General features: G+C 43.2%; 1 protein-coding gene across 1 annotated transcript in view; it reads left to right on the forward strand.

Annotated features, from left to right (window-relative positions):
• ctnnal1 (catenin (cadherin-associated protein), alpha-like 1) overlaps positions 1 to 19,660 on the forward strand; it is a 412,359-nt gene that overhangs the window by 194,190 nt on the left and 198,509 nt on the right. Inside the window, exon 2 of the mRNA XM_068011975.1 lies at positions 677 to 866. Coding sequence (XP_067868076.1) covers positions 677 to 866 — 190 coding nt within the window. The remainder of the gene's footprint in view (positions 1 to 676; positions 867 to 19,660) is intronic.

The raw sequence follows: 19,660 nt of genomic DNA on the forward strand, positions 1-19,660 counted from the left end.
TGTCTCTCTCTCTCTCTCTCTCTCTTCCCCGTCTCTCTCTCTCTCTCTTCCCCGTCTCTCTCTCTCTCTCTTCCCCGTCTGTCTCTCTTGCCCCCCACTTCTCCTGCTCCTCTGTCTCTTTTCCTCCTTTTCTTTCCTTTCTCTCTTTCTTTCTTCTGTTGTTGCTGTTGAGCAGATTGAGTGACATTTCCTGCGTTAAATGAGAGTTGAGCCAGATCTTTTTTGTCGCAATCAGAATTTCAATAGTTGTCAACCAAATGAACATAAGTTTGAAAAAGCTTTTATCAATAAGGAATGAGGTCCCTGCAATGTCCCTACTACACTATTTAACAGTGTATTAAGTGTGCTGTTGTCCTCTCTAATGCCTGTCTTTGCTCCATAACTTACAATTCAGGTGTTTCTGTTAAGAAACACTTAAGTACTGCTGAAATTCACACAAACATAGGAAATGTGTTTGAGTTTTGGGCACATCTGATTTTGCCTATTTGTTCAGAGTAAGGTGACTGTTCAAACCACCAGGACACCTGATAATACTTGTAATATACATTTTTGCCACATGCTCTATTTCAACTTTTAATCTGGTGATCATTGCTCCAGGAAAGTATTTAGAACAGTTTATAAGATCTGAAAAATATTTCAAAGCTTAATTGCTTGAACTGTTTTCCCTTGGTTGTAGATCACAACACTGATCAACCATAAGGAGAAACCAAAGAAGTCTGAGAAAACGCTGCGAGCAATTCAACGTGTAGGGCAAGCAGTGAGTCTGGCTATTGGAAGATTTGTCACTGTTGGTGAAGCCATAGCTAATGAAAATGAAGAGTTAAAAGAAGAAATGTACTTTGCCTGCCAGGAGGCACGACGAGCTGGTAGGTTCTGTCTTGTGAAGCATTACAAGTGGTTTTGGGCTAAAAAAATTAATGGCTTATGAACAGAGAATGTCATTATTTATGTGCAAATTGTTCATCAACTTGTGGTGAGGAAGAGATATCCTGTTAGTTTCATTAAAATGGAACCTTGTGCTTAACCTCCTCATGATTTTTATTAAGTTGCTGTATTTACATTTTAATTACCCACTAAATTTGCCACAAAAGTAATGTCCAGTAATTAATATCATAAGTACCCTTTTAATGTCATGATTGTTAATGACTGGCAATCAATCTCTCTGCCCAAAAGGCAAGTAATTAAAAGTGAGGCTTCCTATTCCATCATGTTGGGAACTGTTATTGGAGATTTTAAAAATGTTCTATTCCTTTCCATCTTTTATCCCTTTCTTAATCCAACCCTTTTCCCTCTATTTCTCTTTGTGTGCCTGATTTGACATTGAATTCACCCAATCTAATTCACCCTCATTTGCAGTCCTTTCTCTGTTTATTTCTCAATCCTTAAATCTGATTGGGTCAAGCCATGTACCTCCTTAACCATTGTTCACCAAGGTCCCAGATATCCAGTGCAGTACTCTCGGAAGTGCTGTCTTTCAGATTAAACTTTAAACCAAGGCTGCATCTTCTCTCTCAGATGGATGCAAATATTCCATGGCATTATTTCAAAGAAGAGCCAGGGGAGTTATCTCCGGTGTCCTGACCAATAATTATCCCTCAATCAACATCACAAAAACAGATTACCTGATCATTATCACATTTCTGTTTGTGGGAGCTTGCTGTATATAGATTGGCTGCCACGTTTCCTACATTATAACAGTGAATACACTTTAAAAGTATTTAATTGGCTGTAAAGCACTTTGGGACTTCCTGTGGTCGTGCAAGCTGCTATACAGATGCGTTGTGTGTAAAGTACACTGAAATGTGTCCATGTGATACTAAATATGAATCTTTCTGCAACAGTTTCTCTGTCTGCCTCAGTCTTTCTATTTGTTATCTATTCCTTCTGTATCACACTTTTCTCATGGTGATATCTATGTGTTTGGATTTTTTCCTCACATGATCACACTTTCTTGAAGTCTTTCTCTCTCTCTCTCCTCTTTCCCATTCTCAGGTTTTTTTTGCCTCTTCCAAGGAATTGCATGGTTACACCATGTTTGGTTAGAGCAAACTTGGGCCTGATAGCTTTATGCTGCCCTTTACTTTTATCTGTAAGTGTTGTGATTTCTTTGAGAATTTTTTTGTGTTTAATTTGTAAGATAAACATAGATTGAGGCATTGACTATGAAGTTGGTAACAAAATCATTTGAGAGATTTGGTTGGTCAAAATTCTGGTTTGTGATTAGTAGCTTTGAAAAAAACCGAATGACTCCATTGGTTGCTGGTTTAGTATTTGTATCTGTTTTTAGTAACTGTCTGTTGAATGTTTGAATTGATCACATTGATTCAAATAGCCAATAGAGTAAATCAGCATGGCTGCCTTACTAGAGAGTGATTATTTGAAGCACTTTCTTTGTCCTGCATATACTATGTAGTGTCATGAACAGTTTTGAGGTACAACATTCAACACATTTGGAATAATTTTGTGTGACTCCACTTTCAGAAAGCTTGGACCTTAATATTGCACTCATTTCTAGAGAGGCTTTAACACCGGGGAAATAACATCAAAAAATTACCTGCGTTTTGATTCTATATTTTGCCCTTCCAAATTCGGGTTTGGTCTGGAATAATTTGAGCTAGGTAACACTGGAGTGATATACAGCTGGTTATGGTCCTGTCACTGCCAGTGATAGTGATGGGAGCAGTATCTGAGATTATGAATAGCATATCACACAATGATTTATTGGTTCAAATGTACTATATAAATGCAAATTCTTTCTTAAATAATTTCCGATAGTAAATTGGTTGTAATGGAAGCCTAGCTGTCACAACTTGTGCTATTCTGATTTTGAAGCCTTTTTTTTTCTTGTGCGCCAGAAAAGTGAACAATTGTACACACTCAAAGATTTTGTAATAAAAACAGAAAATGCTGGAAATACTCAGCAGGTCAGGCAACATCTGTGGAGAGAGAAACAGAATTAACGTCGCAGGTCTGTGGCTTTTCATCAGAACTGAGAAAAGTTAGAAATGTGTAATAGGTTTTGCGTAAGTGAAAGGCGCGAGGGGGGGGAAAAGAACAAAAGGGAAAGTCTGTAATAGGGTGGAGGGCAGGAGAGATTAAATAACAAAAGGTTTCATGGTACAAAGCCAAAGGGAGTGGTAATGGGACAAGTAAAGAAACGAAAGATGTGTCCAGATGATGTGTGAAAGGCAGGATAGCTTTTGTCCAAATGCAAAGTAAAAGGATTAAGAAAGAAACGAGAAAAAACAAAAAAATGCAAATCAAAATTGGGCAGAGGTTATGATCTAAAATTGTTGAACTCCGTGTTGAGTCCAGAAGGCTGTAAAGTGCCCAATCGAAAGATGAGATGCTGTTCCTCAAGCTTGCATTGAGCTTCTTTGGAACACTGTAGCAGGCCAAGGACAGAAAGGTCAGAGTTGAGAGCAAGGTAGAGAATTGAAATGACAAGTGACAGGAAGCTCGGGGTCACACTTGTGGACTGAATGGAGGTGTTTTGCAAAGCAGTCACCCAGTCTGCATTTGGTCTCCCCATTGTAGAGGAGACCACATCATGAGCAGTAAACACACCATACTAGATTGAAAGAAGTACAAGTAAATTGCTGTTTCATTTGGAAGGAGTGTTTGGGACCTTGTAGGTGAGAAGGGAAGAGGTAAAAGTGCATCTCCTGCACTTGCATGGAAGGGTGCCTTAGGAAAGGAAAGGTGTGTTAGGGGTAACTGAGGAATGGACCAGGGTGTTGCAGAGGGAATGGTCCCTTTGGAATGCTGAAAGGGGAGAGGAAGATGTGTTTGGTGGCATCATGCTTGAGATGGCAAAAATGGTGGAGGATGATCTTACCTTCTGGGAGCGGAGCGGAGAGGAGCTCTTCCAGCGCGCTGGAGCTTTGAAAATAAAAGGCCAACACTGATGCCAGAGGAGAGTTGCAAGGTGATTGGTTGGTGAGTAGCAGCTGTTAGTGCATTTAAATAGCTTAAAAAAATAAGGGGAAAGTTTTTTTTGTGTAATTAGTATTTTTTAATTCTGGGAGTAACTAATTAATCTAAGGGTAAGTCATGGCAGGAGAGCTCAGCCCCGTGATATGCTCCTCCTGCGCTATGTGGGAAATTTAGGGACACTTCCAGTGTCCCTGACGATCATGTGTGCAGGAAGTGTTTCCATCTGCAGCTACTGGCTACCTGCATTACGGAGCTGGAGCTGCGGGTGGATTCAATGTGGAGCATCCGCGATGCTGAGGGCGTCATGGATAGCACGTTTAGTGAGGTGGTCACACCGCAGGTAATGGCAGCACAGGCAGAAAAGGGATGGATGACCACCAGACAGAGTAGTAGGCGTAGGCAGGTAGTGCAAGAGTCCCCTGTTGCCATCCCACCTCTCAAACAGATATACTGCTTTGGATACTGTTGGGGAGGTTGACCTCCCAGGGAAAAGCAGCAACAGCCAAGTTCGTGGCACCACGGAGGGCTCTGCTGCACGGCAGGGGAGGAAAAGGGGTGGAAGAGCTATAGTGATAGGGGATTCTATCGTAAGGGCTGCAGATAGGCGTTTCTGTGGCCACAAATGTAACTCCGGGATGGTCTGTTGCCTCCCTGGTGCGAGGGTCAAGGATGTTTCGGAGCGGCTGCAGGACATTCTGAAAGGGGAGGGTGAGCAGCCGGAGGTTGTGGTCCATATTGATACTAAGGACATAGGCAGGAAGAGAGATGAGGTCCTGCAAAGTGAATATAGGGAGTTAGGCAGAAGGTTAAAAAGCAGGACCCCTAGGGTTGTAATCTCAGGATTACTCCCTGTGCCACGTGCTAGTGAGGGTAGGAATAGGTGGATAAGGCAAATGAATGCGTGGCTGAAGAGCTGGTGTAGGCGGGAGAGCTTCAGCGACTTGGATCATTGGGATATCTTCTGGTGCAGAGGTGACCTGTTCAAGCAGGTTGCATCTGAACTGGAAGGGGACCAATATCCTTGCGGGGAGGTTTGCTAGTACTACTTGGGAGGGTTTACACTAGTCTTGCAGGGGAGTGGGACCCAAAGTAGTAGTCTCTCCGATGAGATAGTTGAGGCACATGTAGAAGTTAAAGCAAGCAAGTCCAGTAGGCAGGCCGGGCAGGGGCAGGACAGGGAGCGTGGAAGGTCTGGTAGGCTAAACTGCATTTACTTTAATGCATGAAGCCTTACAGGTAAGGCAGATGAACTCAGAGCATGGATCAGTACATGGGATTGTGATATTATAGCTGTTATGGAAACGTGGTTGAGGGATGGGCAGGACTGGCAGCTCAATGTTCCGGGGTACCGATGCTTCCAGCGTGACAGAGGTGGAGGTAAGAGAGGAGGGGGAGTTGCACTATTGATTAGGGAGGACATCACGGCAGTACTTAGAGAGGATATCCCGGGGGGAACGTCCAGCGAGGCCATATGGGCAGAACTTAGAAATAAGAAAGGGGTGATCACTTTGATGGGATTATACTATTGGCCCTCCAGTAGTCAGAGGGAATTCGAGGAGCATATATGTAGGGAAATCACAGATAGATGTAGGAATTATAAGGTTATAATAGTAGGTGATTTTAACTTCCCGAATATTCACTGGGACTGCCTTATTGCTAAGGGATCAGATGGTGAAGAATTTGTTAAGTGTGTCCAGGATAGTTTTCTGAAGCAGTATGTGGATGGCCTGACTAGAGAAGGGGCTAGACTCGACCTCCTCTTAGGAAAGGAGGCTGGGCAGTGGTTGATGTGTCAGTGGGGGAGCACTTTGGGACCAGAGACCATAACTCTATATGCTTCAAGATAGTTATGGAAAAGGATAGTACTGGTCCTCAGGTTGTAGTCCTAAATTGGGGGAAGGCTAATTTCGATGGCATCAGACAGGAACTCTCAAAGGTTGAAATAGAGAGGCTGTTTACAGGTAAAGGGACATCTGGCAAGTGGGAGGCTTTTAAAAGTGAGATAGGAAGAGTTCCGGGCTGGCATGTTCCTGTTAGATGGAAGGGCAAGGCTGGCAAGTTTAGGGAACCTTGGTTGACGAGGGATATTGAGGGTCTGGTCAGGACAAAGAAGGAGGCATATGCCAGTTATAGGCAGCTGGGATCAAGCAAGTCCCTCGAGGAGTTTGGGGATGTAGCAGTACACTTAAGAAGGAAATTAGGAGGGCGAAAAGGGGCCATGAGATTTCCCTGGCAGATAAGATAAAGGAGAATCCTAAAAGATTCTATAAGTATATTAAGAGTAAAAGGGTAGCTAGGGAGAGAGTAGGTCCCCTTAAGGATCAGTGTGGCAATCTATGTGTGGAGCCACGGGAAATGGGCAAGGTCAAAAATGAATACTTGTCTGTATTTACCTTGGAGAAGGTCATGGAAGCTAGTGAGTTCAAGGGAGGGAACAGCGATATCCTGAAGCATATCAACATTACAAAGGAGGAGGTGTTGGAGGTTTTGAAGTGCATTAAGGTGGATAAATCCCCAGGGCCTGACAAGGTGTATCCTAGGATGCTATGGGAAGAAAGGGAGGAGATTGCTGGGGCCCTGGCAGAGATTTTTGTATCATCATTAGCCACGGGTGAGGTACCAGAAGACTGGAGGATAGCTAATGTTGTGCCTTTATTTAAGAAGGGCAGCAGGGATAAGCCAGGGAACTACAGGCCGGTGAGCCTTACATTAGCGGTGGGAAAGTTATTGGAAGGGATTCTGAGAGACAGGATTTATATGCATTTGGAAAGGCATGGTCTGATTAGGGATAGTCAGCATGGCTTTGTGTGTGGGAAATCATGTCTCACGAATTTGATTGAGTTTTTTGAGGAGGTGACCAAGAGGATTGACGAGGGCAGGGCGATGGACGTTGTCTACGTGGATTTGAGCAAGGCCTTTAACAAGGTCCCGCATGGTAGGCTGGTCCGGAAAGTTCAAACACATGGGATCCAGGGTGAGCTGGCCAATTGGATACAAAATTGGCTTGGTGATAGGAGGCAGAGTGTGGTATTGGAGGGTTGTTTTTCAGATTGGAGGCCAGTGACCAGTGGTGTGCCGCAGGGATCGGTGCTGGGCCCTCTGTTGTTTGTCATATATATTAATGACTTGGATGTGAATGTAGGGGGCATGATTAGTAAGTTTGCAGATGACACCAAAATTGGTGGTACAGTGGACAGTGAAGAAGGTTGTTTAAGGTTACAACAGGATATAGATCAACTGGGAAAGTGGGAAAGGGATTGGCAAATGGAACTTAACAAGTGTGAAGTGATGCATTTTGGGAAGTTAAACCAGGGCAGGACATATACAGTGAATGGCAGGACCCTGGGGAGTGTAGTTGAGCAGAGAGACCTTGGGGTGCAAGTACATAGTTCCCTGAAAGTGGCAACACAGGTAGACAGGGTGGTGAAGAAGGCGTATGGCATGCTTGCCTTCATCGGCCGAGACATTGAGTACAACAGTTGGGACGTCATGTTACAGTTGTACATAACGTTGGTTAGGCCACATTTGGAGTACTGTGTGCACTTCTGGTTGCCGCACTACAGGAAAGATGTGATTAAACTTGAGAGGGTGCAGAAAAGATTCACAAGGATGTTGCCTGGTTTGGAGGGCTTGAGTTATAAAGAGAGATTGGATAGGCTGGGTCTGTTTTCCCTGGAGCGAAGGAGGCTGAGAGGGGACATGATAGAGGTATATAAAATTATGAGAGGCATAGATAGGGTGGATAGCCAGAGTCTGTTTCCCATGTTACAGGTGACTAAAACTAGAGGGCATAGATTTAAGGTGAGAGGGAGGAGGTTTAAAGGGGATCAAAGGGGTACATTTTTTATACAAAAAATAGTGGGTATCTGGAATGAGCTACCAGAGGAGGTGGTGGAGGCAGGAACAGTAGCAACATTTAAGAGGCATCTGGACAGGTACTTGAATGAGCAAGGCATAGAGGGATATGGAATTAATGCAGGCAGGTGGGATTAGTATAGATAGGCATTATGGTCGGCATGGACGCGGTGGGCCGAAGGGCCTGTTTCTATGCTGTACGACTCTGACTCTATGATCCGTTGAATACAGAGGCTGGTGGGTGGAAGGTGAGGGGGACAAGGGGAACCCAGTTATTGTTCTGTGAGGGATTTTGTGTTGATTTTAGTCAGTGTAATTATAAAGGATGTTTAGGGTTGTCAGAACTACGAGCACTTTAATTGAAAACAGAAATATTTGTGATTTAAGTGAAAATGCTGTTGGACGATTAGTCACTCACGGACTGAACTTTTAAAAAAAGACAATTCGAGAGTGAAGATTGGGCATGTATCAAATGTATAGGTGGCACCTGTTCTGCAACCATGCCCATGCCCAATTTCCTGCAGTGACTTCAGGAATTGAAGGGAATAACAAACAACACAGCTATTACATTAACAGAGCAGTAATCATAGAAAGTTTACAATAAATAAAATCTGGACTTTTTATTTGACTTGACTTATATGCATCTAACTTTGATGTTGACATGATTGAAGATGAGCATTCTTAAAAATAAAATTTTGCTTTATTGCTGCTGTTTTGCACTCTCAGAAATCACTCATGGCCTTTAATGTCTGTGCAAGCAATTTGCAGTTTCCGCCATAAGCAGCTGTGCTCAGTTGGACACAGATAATGTTACCTGCAATGGGAAATGACCTTTCAGCACATCCACAATTATAATTTGTTTTGAATTGTCGATCAAAGTAGACATTTCAGATCTAACTATAAGAGATTATATGTAGCTGAACAAATCAGCTGTGTGCTGCAATGAAATTGATTTTCTGAAGCATTGGTGATGGGGGAGCTGCTGGAGCGCAAAGACCTGATTAACATTGATGAAGGTTTAAACAACACTTGAAACAAATAGCCGGTATTAATAGCTAGCTGACAGTAGCAGTAAGGTTACAAGGGAAAATTGGTTCAAACTATCGAGCTAAGCTTTTAATTTTTGGATTGAACAGCACCGACAAGTTTGTAATCATTTCCCCAGGTCATTGTTATTTTTGGCTTTCCTTTTTAAGAATGACAGTAATGTACATTTGAATCTAAAGAATATTTGTGATCAGCAACTTGTAAGATTAATGCAAAGCATGCTGGATTTTCATGTTTAAATTTAAAATGAAGGCATTTGCTTCTCTGGTGCATCTAAAGATCAAAACTAAATTCAAAATTAGGGTCCAAGAAGTTGGCTTGTTGTAACTGCAATATAGCCTCTGCTTATTAAATAGGTGCTAGATTTGATGAGAGATAAAATGATAGAGAGAATTTTCAAGCTACCCACTCAGTGACAGCAAGACTTGGAGGACAGTTGAAATACTCCAGGTTATTTACTCACTGCAAAGTCACCTGGATCCCACTGCAGCTGATTTTAATGTGCTGTTCTGAGCAGGCGGCACTCGCCTGAAACTGAAGGGGTAGATCGTCAAAATATGCTCATGGAGTCCAATAATGTCAGTCAGACCCATGGGCATTTCAGCTCAGTCCAGAATGGAGAAGCTGCTCTGGCGTTCATACCCAGCTCAGACAAGTCAGAACAGGATTGGGATGTGAAGAGAGACACTGAAAGGTGGGTCCTTAAACTTTGATTTGTGAAGCCAGGAAGAGCAAGAGATGGGAAACGGACAGGCGGCATAGTGACGAGGCCCAGTGTTTAAAAGGGCAGTCAGGATATCAACTCTTGTGGTTTCCCGCAGGGAAGTTAAGTTGACTCGTGATAAACTATTAATTCATTTTAATTTGGAACCTATTCAAAGATATTTTGCCACACTTGGTATATTTGCTGCAGAATTGTTTGAGAAATGTGAAAAGGCAGCTGTTGATGTTATTGAGAAATTGTAAACAAGAACTGGAGGGTTAATATTGACCGAAGGCCTCCATTGTAACCTTTACATTGAAAGAAACTCAACACACTTGGAAAGTTACTGGCAATATTACTGATTTAAACAGAAATAGGGTTTTTTGTTGTTTTTGATGTAAAGCAATGATTTTGTTTTACTTGTTTGTCTAAACAGACCCTCCAGGATAGCCATGCCAATCAATTGCTATCATCTGCTCATTAGAAGAGTGGTAAATGCCACATTATGGCTGGCTGTTTTCTCCCTTTCGTTTCATTTCTTTTTTTGTGCTTCGTAGGATGCTGTGAAGGTGCAATTTGCTGAATGCATTAGAAAAATAATCGCCTTTTTGAAACAACTTCTGGCATTGCTTTCTGTGTGAGGTTGTGCCCTAAATAGGGTAGGCGGTGGCGTAGTGGGATTATCACTGGACTAGTAACCCAGAGACCCAGGGAATTTCTCTGGGGACATGGGTTCGAATCCCACCACAGCAGAAGGTGGAATTTGAATTTAATTAATAAATCTGGAATTAAAAGCTAGTCTAATGATGGCCATGAAACCATTGTCGATTGTTGTAAAAACCCATCTGGTTCACTAATGTCCTTCAGGGAAGGAAATCTGCTGCCCTTACCTGGTCTGGCCAAATGTGACTCCAGACCCACAGCAATGTGGTTAACTCTTACATGCCCTCTGAAATGGCCCAGCAAGCCACTCAGTTGTACCAAACCGCTATGAAGTCAATAAAAAGGAATGAAACCGGATGGACCACCCGGCATCGACCTAGGCACCGGAAATGACAACGGCAAACCCAGCCCTGTCGACCCTGCAAATTACTCCTGACTAACATCTGGGGCTTGTGCCAAAGTTGGGAGAGCTGTCCCACAGACTAGTCAAGCAACAGCCTGATATAGTCATACTCACGGAATCATACCTTACAATGTCCCAGACACTGCCATCACCATCCTCGGGTATGACCTGTCCCACCGGCAGGACAGACCCAACAGAGGTGGTGGCACAGTGGTATACAGTAGGGAGGGATTTGCCGTGGGATTCCTCAACATCGACTCTGGACCTCATGAGGTCTCATGGCATCAGGTCAAACATGGACAAGGTAACTTCCTACTGATTACCACCCTCAGCTGATGACTCAGTCCTCCACCATGTTGAACACCACTTGGAGGAAGCACTGAGGGTGGCAAGGGCGTAAAATGTACTCTGGGTGGGGGACTTTCATGTCCATCACCAAGAGTGGCTCAGTAGCACCACTACTGACTGAGCTGGCCGAGTCCCGAAGCACATAGCTGCTAGACTGGGTCTGAGGCAGGTGGTGGGGGAACCAACACGAGGGAAAAACATACTTGACCTTGTCCTCACCAATCTGTCTGCTGCAGATGCTTCTGTCTATGACAGTATTGGTAGGAGTGACCACCGCACAGTCCTTGTGGAGACGAAGTCCCGCCTTCACATTGAGGATACCCTCCTTCGTGTTGTGTGGTACTATCACCGTGCTAAATGGGATAGATTTCGAACAGATCTAGCAATGCAAAACTGGGCATCCATGAGGCGTTGTGGGCCAGTAGCAGCAGCAGAATTGTACTCAACCACAATCTGTAACCTCATGGCCCAGCATATCCCCCATTCTACCTTTACCATCAGGCCATCAAGTTCAATGAAGAGTGCAGGAGGGCATGCCAGGAGCAGCATCAGGCATACCTCAAAATGAGGTGTCAACCTGGTGAAGCTACAACACAGGACTGTCTGCGTGCCAAACTGCGTAAGCAGCATGCGATAGACAGAGCTAAGCGATCCCATAACCAATGGATCAGATCTAAACTCTGCAGTCCTGCCACATCCAGCTGTCAATGGTGCTTGACAATTAAACAACTAACTGGAGGAGGTGGCTCCACAAATATCCCCATTCTCAATGATGGGGGAGCCCAGCACATAAGTGCGAAAGATGAGGCTGAAGCATTTGCAACAATCTTCAGCCAGAAGTGCCGAGTTGATGATCCATCTCGGCCTCCTCCTGAAGTCCCCAGCATCACAGATGCCAGACTTCAGCCAATTCGATTCACTCCGCGTGATATCAAGAAACGACTGAAGGCACTGGATACTGCAAAAGCTATGGGCCCTGATAATATTCCGGCAATAGTACTGAAGATCTGTGCTCCAGAACTTGCCGCGCCCCTAGCCAAGCTGTTCCAGTACAGCTACAACACTGGCATCTACCCGGCAATGTGGAAAATTGCCCAGGTATGTCCTGTACACAAAAAGCAGGACAAGTCCAACCCGGCCAATTACCACCTCATCAGTCTACTCTCTATCATCAGTAAAGTGATGGAGGGTGTCATCATCAGTGCCATCAAGCAGCACTTGCTTAGCAATCACCTGCTCAGTGACGCTCAGTTTGGGTTCCGCCAGGGCCACTCAGCTCCTGACCTCATTACAGCCTTGGTTCAAACATGGACAAAAGATCTGAACTCGAGGTGAGGTGAGAGTGACTGCCCTTGACATCACGGCAGCATTTGACCGAGTATGGCATCAAGGAGCCCTAGTAAAACTGAGGTCAATGGGAATCGGGGAAAACCCTCCGCTGGCTGGAGTCATACCTAATGCAAAGGAAGATGGTTGTGGTTGTTGGAGGTCAATCATCTGAACTTCAGGACATCACTGCAGGAGTTCCTCAGGGTAGTGTCCTCGGCCCAACCATCTTCAGCTGCTTCATCAATGACCTTCCTTCAATCATAAGGTCAGAAGTGGGGATGTTTGCTGATGATTGCACAATGTTCACCATTCGTGACTCCTCAGATACTGAAGCAGTCCGTGTAGAAATGCAGCAAGACCTGGACAATATCCAGGCTTGGGCTGATAAGTGGCAAGTAACATTCGTGCCACACAAGTGCAGGCAATGACCATCTCCAACAAGAGAGAATCTAACCATCTCCCCTTGACATTCAATGGGATTACCATCGCTGAATCCCCCACTATCAACATCCTAGGGGCTACCATTGACCAGAAACTGAACTGGAGTAGCCATATAAATACCGTGGCTACAAGAGCAGGTCAGAGGCTAGGAATCCCGAGGCGAGTAACGCACCTCCTGACTCCCCAAAGCCTGTCCACCATCTACGAGGCACAAGTCAGGAGTGTGATGGAATACTCTCCACTTGCCTGGATGGGTGCAGCTCCAACAACACTCAAGAAGCTCGACACCATCCAGGACAAAGCAGCCCGCTTGATTGGCACCCAATCTACAAACATTCACTCCCTCCACCACCGACGCACAGTAGCAGCAGTGTGTACCATCTACAAGATGCACTGCAGCAAAGCACCAAGGCTCCTTAGACAGCACCTTCCAAACCCGCAACCTCTCCCAACTAGAAGGACAAGGGCAGCAAATACATGGGAACACCACCACCTGCAAGTTCCCTTCCAAGTCACACACCATCCTGACCTGGAACTATATCGTCGTTCCTTCACTGTCGCTGGGTCAAAATCCTGGAACTCCCTTCCTAACAGCACTGTGGGTGTACCTACCCCAAATGAACTGCAGCGGTTCAAGAAGGCAGCTCATCACCACCTTCTCAAGGGCAATTAGGGATGGACAATAAATGCTGGCCTGGCTAGTGACGCCCACATCCCATGAATGAATAAAAAAAAAATTCCGATCTTTGATGATGGTGTCTTCTGAGAGACACTTCAGGTCTTAGCACTCCAGCATTTCTTGAGACTACACTCCCATCCAGAGCAAAAAGTAGTGTGCTCTCTTACCCATTCTGTTCTTTAAAAGTGTTTTTAATTAAGGTCCGACACAAAAGGTTCATCGTCCTGCCAGCCACAAATCTCTGCTTTTGTGAACTGTTGCTGTGGTTACGTTATGGGACAAACATGCCAGTTGAAACATTTTTATCCTACCACTTGGTCTTTTTTCACTTTTGAGATTATAAAGTTTGTTTTATGCATAAAAAACCTGTTCAATCAAATAGAAAAAAAACTATTCTCATCCCATTAAATACACAGACCACTTACAACTGCTGGAGTTACTTGGAATGTTCTCTGTTTTCATCATTTAATGTATCTTTTAAAACACTTTTCTAGAATACAGCTGTCAGTTAAACCTGTATCTCCCCCCATTAACTTTTTCATCAATCGGCTGTCTTTAAATTAGCTCCATGTCATCCACTAACTTCAGAATATTATAAAATATTTTTTATTTTTGTTTTTCCTTCTCACTGTGGTACAGTTCCACAGAAACTAGAAGCAGTGTATATTCCTCAGCCAAAAAGCTGGGTTTATGTATGAACCCAGGCAGTGTGTGTCAATCGGCTATTTGACTTCAGGGGTGACGCTCAAGCCCAGTCCTGTCCTCACCTTTTGTGTGCTGTGTGTGTGTGTCTCAGTCAGTGTCACAGTCATATACTTTTTCACTGGGTAACATTCAGAAACTGTAGTCTTGACTGATTATTTCCCCTCCCTAGCCTAACGACAGTAAGGTGAATTGTAGTGTCCCATTATCACTCCAGTAACGACCAGCGATTGAACCTTGGACCTTCCAGGTCTTTTATGCTATACTTGATAATTGGTTAACAGTTTGTGTGGTGTGCTACATATGGATGACTTAAATTATACATTAAAATACTTTATTTTATTTGCATTGCAGTATTTTGTACTGAAGCATTTGGCTTGACAAGATTTCAGCTTCAGCTTAGTGATTAAAATTCTTACCTCTGAGTCTGAAGAGTGTGGGCTTAAACCCCACTCCAGAGGCTTGAGTATTTAATCTAGGTTTCCGTTTAGGTGCAGTACAGAGGAAGGTGGAGGTGCCGTCTTTCAAATGACATATTTAAGCAAGGCCTGTCTGCTCCCTCAGCTGGTTGTAAAAGAGTCTATGGCAACACTCGAAGAAGAGTAGAATTGTTCTCCCATTGTCGTATTCAATGTTTATCCTTCAAACAACAGTATTAAGATAGATTATCTGGTTATTTATTTCATTGCTGTGCACACATTGGCTGCCACATTTCCCTACATTACAACTGTGACTACTTCAAAAGTATTTCACTGGCTGTAAAAGCATTTTTGGATGCCCAGAAGTTGTGAAAGATGATTCTTTAAATGCAAACTCTTCCTTTCGCAGACACTAGTACCTAATAGAATTTGTAAAAATGTTGGTAGATCCTAATTAATGCCGTTTTTATTCTTGTTGGTTTTTTTCCCTTGATTTTATTGTAGTTATTCAGAGACTGAACTGTGAGAAAGGGAAAATAATTTATTTTTAGAAAAAGCAAAAGAACTAAGGAGCACTAATAAAAATGGCAAATGAAAGAACAGGAAAAGAAAATAATATAAAAGAAAATAATAAATATTCTGGTAAAGATTACTGAAGGTAAAGGCATGATGAAGAAGCATGTTGAAACTTTGCACGGTTGCTAGATGGTCAGTTTGCCCTCATGCTAGGGCAACCCAGTGAGCAGAAATTGAAACCAATTGTCTGTTATATTATTTGATCCTTTAGTGTGTGAATTATTATAAGATCCATTGGAATACAAATAATATATGAAGAATACGTGGGTCTTTATTGTAACTTAAACTGGAACACACATACACACAACTTTTTTTTAATTCATTCATGGGATGTGGACGTCGCTGGCTAGGCTAGCATTTATTGCCCATTCCTAATACAAGAGCACACCTACACATACCTTACTCTATCGGCCTACACCCACAGCTTTCTGGTCATGTGCGACACGACATCACTTCCTTCATGACTCTCCACTTAGTGTCTTAAATGATCCGATAACAGGCCCCTTTTTTCCAAAGATAAAAAACATATTCCATCAATCAGAAAACGTGTGTACCGTATAATGTTGCGGTTCAGACTAATTGTACAGGAATAAAAGAAAACATAATTTACAAGTAAGCAAGTTTAACACTTTCTGAAACATAGAGGAGGTTTGCTTCATCACAATCTTGTTATCGCAAACTCTTCTCGGAGCTGCATTTGGCTTTATGACTCCTCTGAGACTTTGGTAACTCGGAACTTTGATTAACATGCTCTTCCTCTATGCTCGTCGCCTCTGTACATTCATCTTCATACTTTGTCTTTGACTGTGTCTGCAATGCCACAGGGTCATCAAATGTAGTATTGTCGCACAGCTCTTTGAGTTGACTTCGGTTCCATCTGGGAAGCTACACCATTTGGTACCTTGACCTCATATGATCTGGGCTGGTCATATATCCTAGCAACCTCTGCAGGATACCAAGTTCCTGACGCATGATTGAGGACTCTAACCTTCTGTCTTACTTGTAATTGAGCCACTTCTGGTCCTGTTTGCCTGTCAAATGAAGCCTTCATCTTCCCTTGTTTGGAAAGCAGTACATCTCTTGCTGTTGAAAACTTAGAAAGATGATGACTGGCAGCGTCCCAAATCATCAGCAATCCCTCTGGCCTCTGGGTACTTGCTGCAATCAACTGAAGCCTGAGGAGAGACTCCTGGTTATATAAGAACATAAGAAATAGGAGCAGGAGTAGGCCATTCAGCCCCTCAAGCCTGCCCCGCCATTCAATAAGATCATGGCTGATCTGTCCCAGGCCTCAACTCCTCTTTCGGGCCTCCTCCGCATAACCCTTGACTCCCCGAGATTTCAAAAATCTGTCTATCTCCTCCTTAAATACATTTGGTGACCTAGCCTCCACAACTCTCTGAGGTAGAGAATTCCAGAGATTCACCACCCTCTGACAGAAGAAATTCCTTCGCATCTCAGTTTTAAATGTGTGCCCCCTTATTCTGTAACTGTGTCCCCTAGTTTGAGATTCCCCCACCAGTGGAAACATATTCTCAACATCTATCCTGTCAAGCCCCCTTAGAACCTTATATGTTTCAAGAAGATCACCTCTCATTCTTCTAAACTCCAATGAACCTAACCTGTTGAGCCGTTCTTGATAAGACAACACCTTCATCGCAGGAATCAGCCTAGTGAACCTTTTCTGAACTGCCTCCAATGCCAATATATCCTTCCTTAAATACCGGGACCAAAACTGTACGCAATACTCCAGGTGCAGCCTCACCAACACCCTGTACAGTTGTAACAAGACTTCCCTATTTTTAAACTCTAACCCCTTGCAATAATGGCCAAAATTCCATTTGCCTTCCTAAGTACTTGCTGCACCTGTGTGCTAACTTTTTGTGTTTCATGTACAAGAACACCCAGATCCCTCTGTACTGCAGTATTTTGTAGTCTTTCTCCATCTAAATAATAATCTGCCTTTTTATTCTTCTACCAAGTGGATGACCTCGCACTTTCCCACATTGAACTCCATCTGCCAAGTTTTTGCCCACTCACTTAACCTATCTATATCCCTTTGCAGATTCTTTGTGTCCTGATCACAGCATGCCTTTCCACCTATTTTTGTATTGTCAGCAAATTTGGATACACTACACTCTGTCCCTTCCTCCAAGTCATTGATATAGATAGTAAATAATTGAGGCCCTAAGACCGATCCTTGTGGCACCCCACTAGTTATAGCTTTCCAACCTGTCAAAGACCCATTGATCCTGACTCTCTGCCTTCTGTGTGTTAGCCAATCTTCAATCCGTGCCAACACATTACCCCAATACCCTGAGCTCTTATTTTGTGCAATAACCTTTTATGTGGCACCTTATCGAATGCCTTCTGAAAATCCAAATACACTACATCTGCCAGTTCCCCCTTATCCACTCTGCTTGTTATATCCTCAAAGAACTCTAACAAATATGTCAAACATGATTTCCCTTTCATAAAACCTTGTTGACTCTGATTGCATTATGTTTTTCTAAATGTCCTGCTATTTCTTCCTTAATAATGGACTCTAGCATTTTCCCAATGACAGATGTTAAGCTAACTAGTCTATAGTTTCCTGCTTTCTGTCTCCCTCCTTTCTTAAATAGGGGTGTCACATTAGCGGTTTTCCAATCCGCTGGCACTCTACTGGAATCCGGTAAGTTTGGTATATTATGACCAATGGCTCCATTTAAAACTCTTGGATGCAGGCCATCAGGTCCTGGTGACTTGTCTGCCTTTAGTCCTATCAGTTTGTCCAGCACCTTTTCCCTCATGATAGAGATTGTTACAAGTTCCTCCCTCCCATTTACACCTTGCTCATCTATTATTGCCGGGATGTTTATAGTGTCCTCCACCATGAAGACCGATGCAAAATATTAGAGTCATAGTCATAGAGAGATACAGCACTGAAACAGGCCCTTCGGCCCACTGAGTCTGTGCAGACCAACAATCACCCATTTATACTAATTCTACATTAATCCCATATTCCCTACCACAACCCCACCATTCTCCTACCACATACCTACACTAGGGGCAATTTACAATGGCCAATTTACCTATCAACCTGCAAGTCTTTGGCTGTGGGAGGAAACTGGAGCACCCGGTGGAAACCAACGCAGTCACAGGGAGAACTTGCAAACTCCACACAGGCAGTACCCAGAACTGAACCCGGGTCGCTGGAGCTGTGAGGCTGTGGTGCTAACCACTGCGCCACTGTTTAAATTATCTGCCATTTCCTTGTTCCCTGTTATTAATTCCCCAGTCTCATCCTCTAAGGGTCCCACACTTACTTTAACTACTCTCTTCCTTTTTATATACCCGTAGAAGTTCTTACTGTTTGTTTTTATATTTCTTGCCAATTTACTCTCATAATCAATTTTCTCCCTCTTTATTAGTTTTTAGTCATCCGCAGCTGGTTTCTAAAAAATTCCCAATCCTTTGGCCTACCACTAGCTTTTGCTGATTTGTACACCTTTGTTTTTGATTTGATACGCTGCTTAACTTCCTTTGTTATCCACGGGTGGTTCATCGTTCTCATCGAGTCCTTCCTTCTGACCGGAATAAATGTTTGCTGAGTGTTATGAAATATCTGCTTAAAAGTCTGCTACTGCTTATCTACTGACTTCCCCTGTAGTCTATTTTCCCAGCCCGCTTTAGACAACTCTTTCCTCTGTAATTGCCCTTATTTAAGTTGAATACATTGGTTTGAGACCCGAGTTGCTCACCCTCAAACTGAATTTGAAATTCTACCATGTTATGATCGTTTCCCCCTAGAGGATCCTTAACTACGAGATCTCTTATTAATCCTACCTCATTAACATTACCAACTCTAAAATAGCCTGTTCCCCGGTAGGTTCTGCAACATATTGTTCTAAGAAACAATCCCTGATGCACTGTACAAATTCATCTTCCATGCCAATTTGATTTGTCCAGTCTATATGCAGATTAAAATCACCCATGATAATTGCAGTGCCCTTCTTACACGACTCCATTATTTCCTGATTAATATTTTGTCCTACAGATAGGCAACTCCTGGGGGGCCTATAGACTACTCCCACCCATTATTTCTTTCCCTTGCTATTCCTTATTTCCACCCAAACTGATTCTACATCACGATCTATTACACCTATATCATTACTCACAACTGCAGTGATCCCTTCCTTTAATAACAAAGCTATCCCACCTGCTTTTCCTTTCTGCCTATTCTTCCAGAACGTCGTATATCCTTGAACATTGAGTTTCCAGTCCTGGTCATCCTGCAACCACGTCTCTGTGATAGCTATCAAATCATATTCATTTGTTTCTATCTGTGCCGTCAGCTTATCTATCTTGTTACAAATGCTACGTGCATTCAGATAAAGAGCCTCAAGCTTTGACTTTTTACCATTTTTACCTACCCTGGTTCGAATTTCTGCTGTACTATTATGCTTGTATTCTCTGTCCCTTCCTGTTGCACTCTGATTAATGTATGCCCCTTCACTACCTTGCACCTCTGCTCTCTCGTTATTTATCAACTTTTTAAACTTCCTTTCAATTGAACC

The sequence above is a fragment of the Heterodontus francisci genome, chromosome 2, assembly GCF_036365525.1.
Source record: "Heterodontus francisci isolate sHetFra1 chromosome 2, sHetFra1.hap1, whole genome shotgun sequence".
In the NCBI taxonomy this organism is placed as follows: domain Eukaryota; kingdom Metazoa; phylum Chordata; class Chondrichthyes; order Heterodontiformes; family Heterodontidae; genus Heterodontus; species Heterodontus francisci.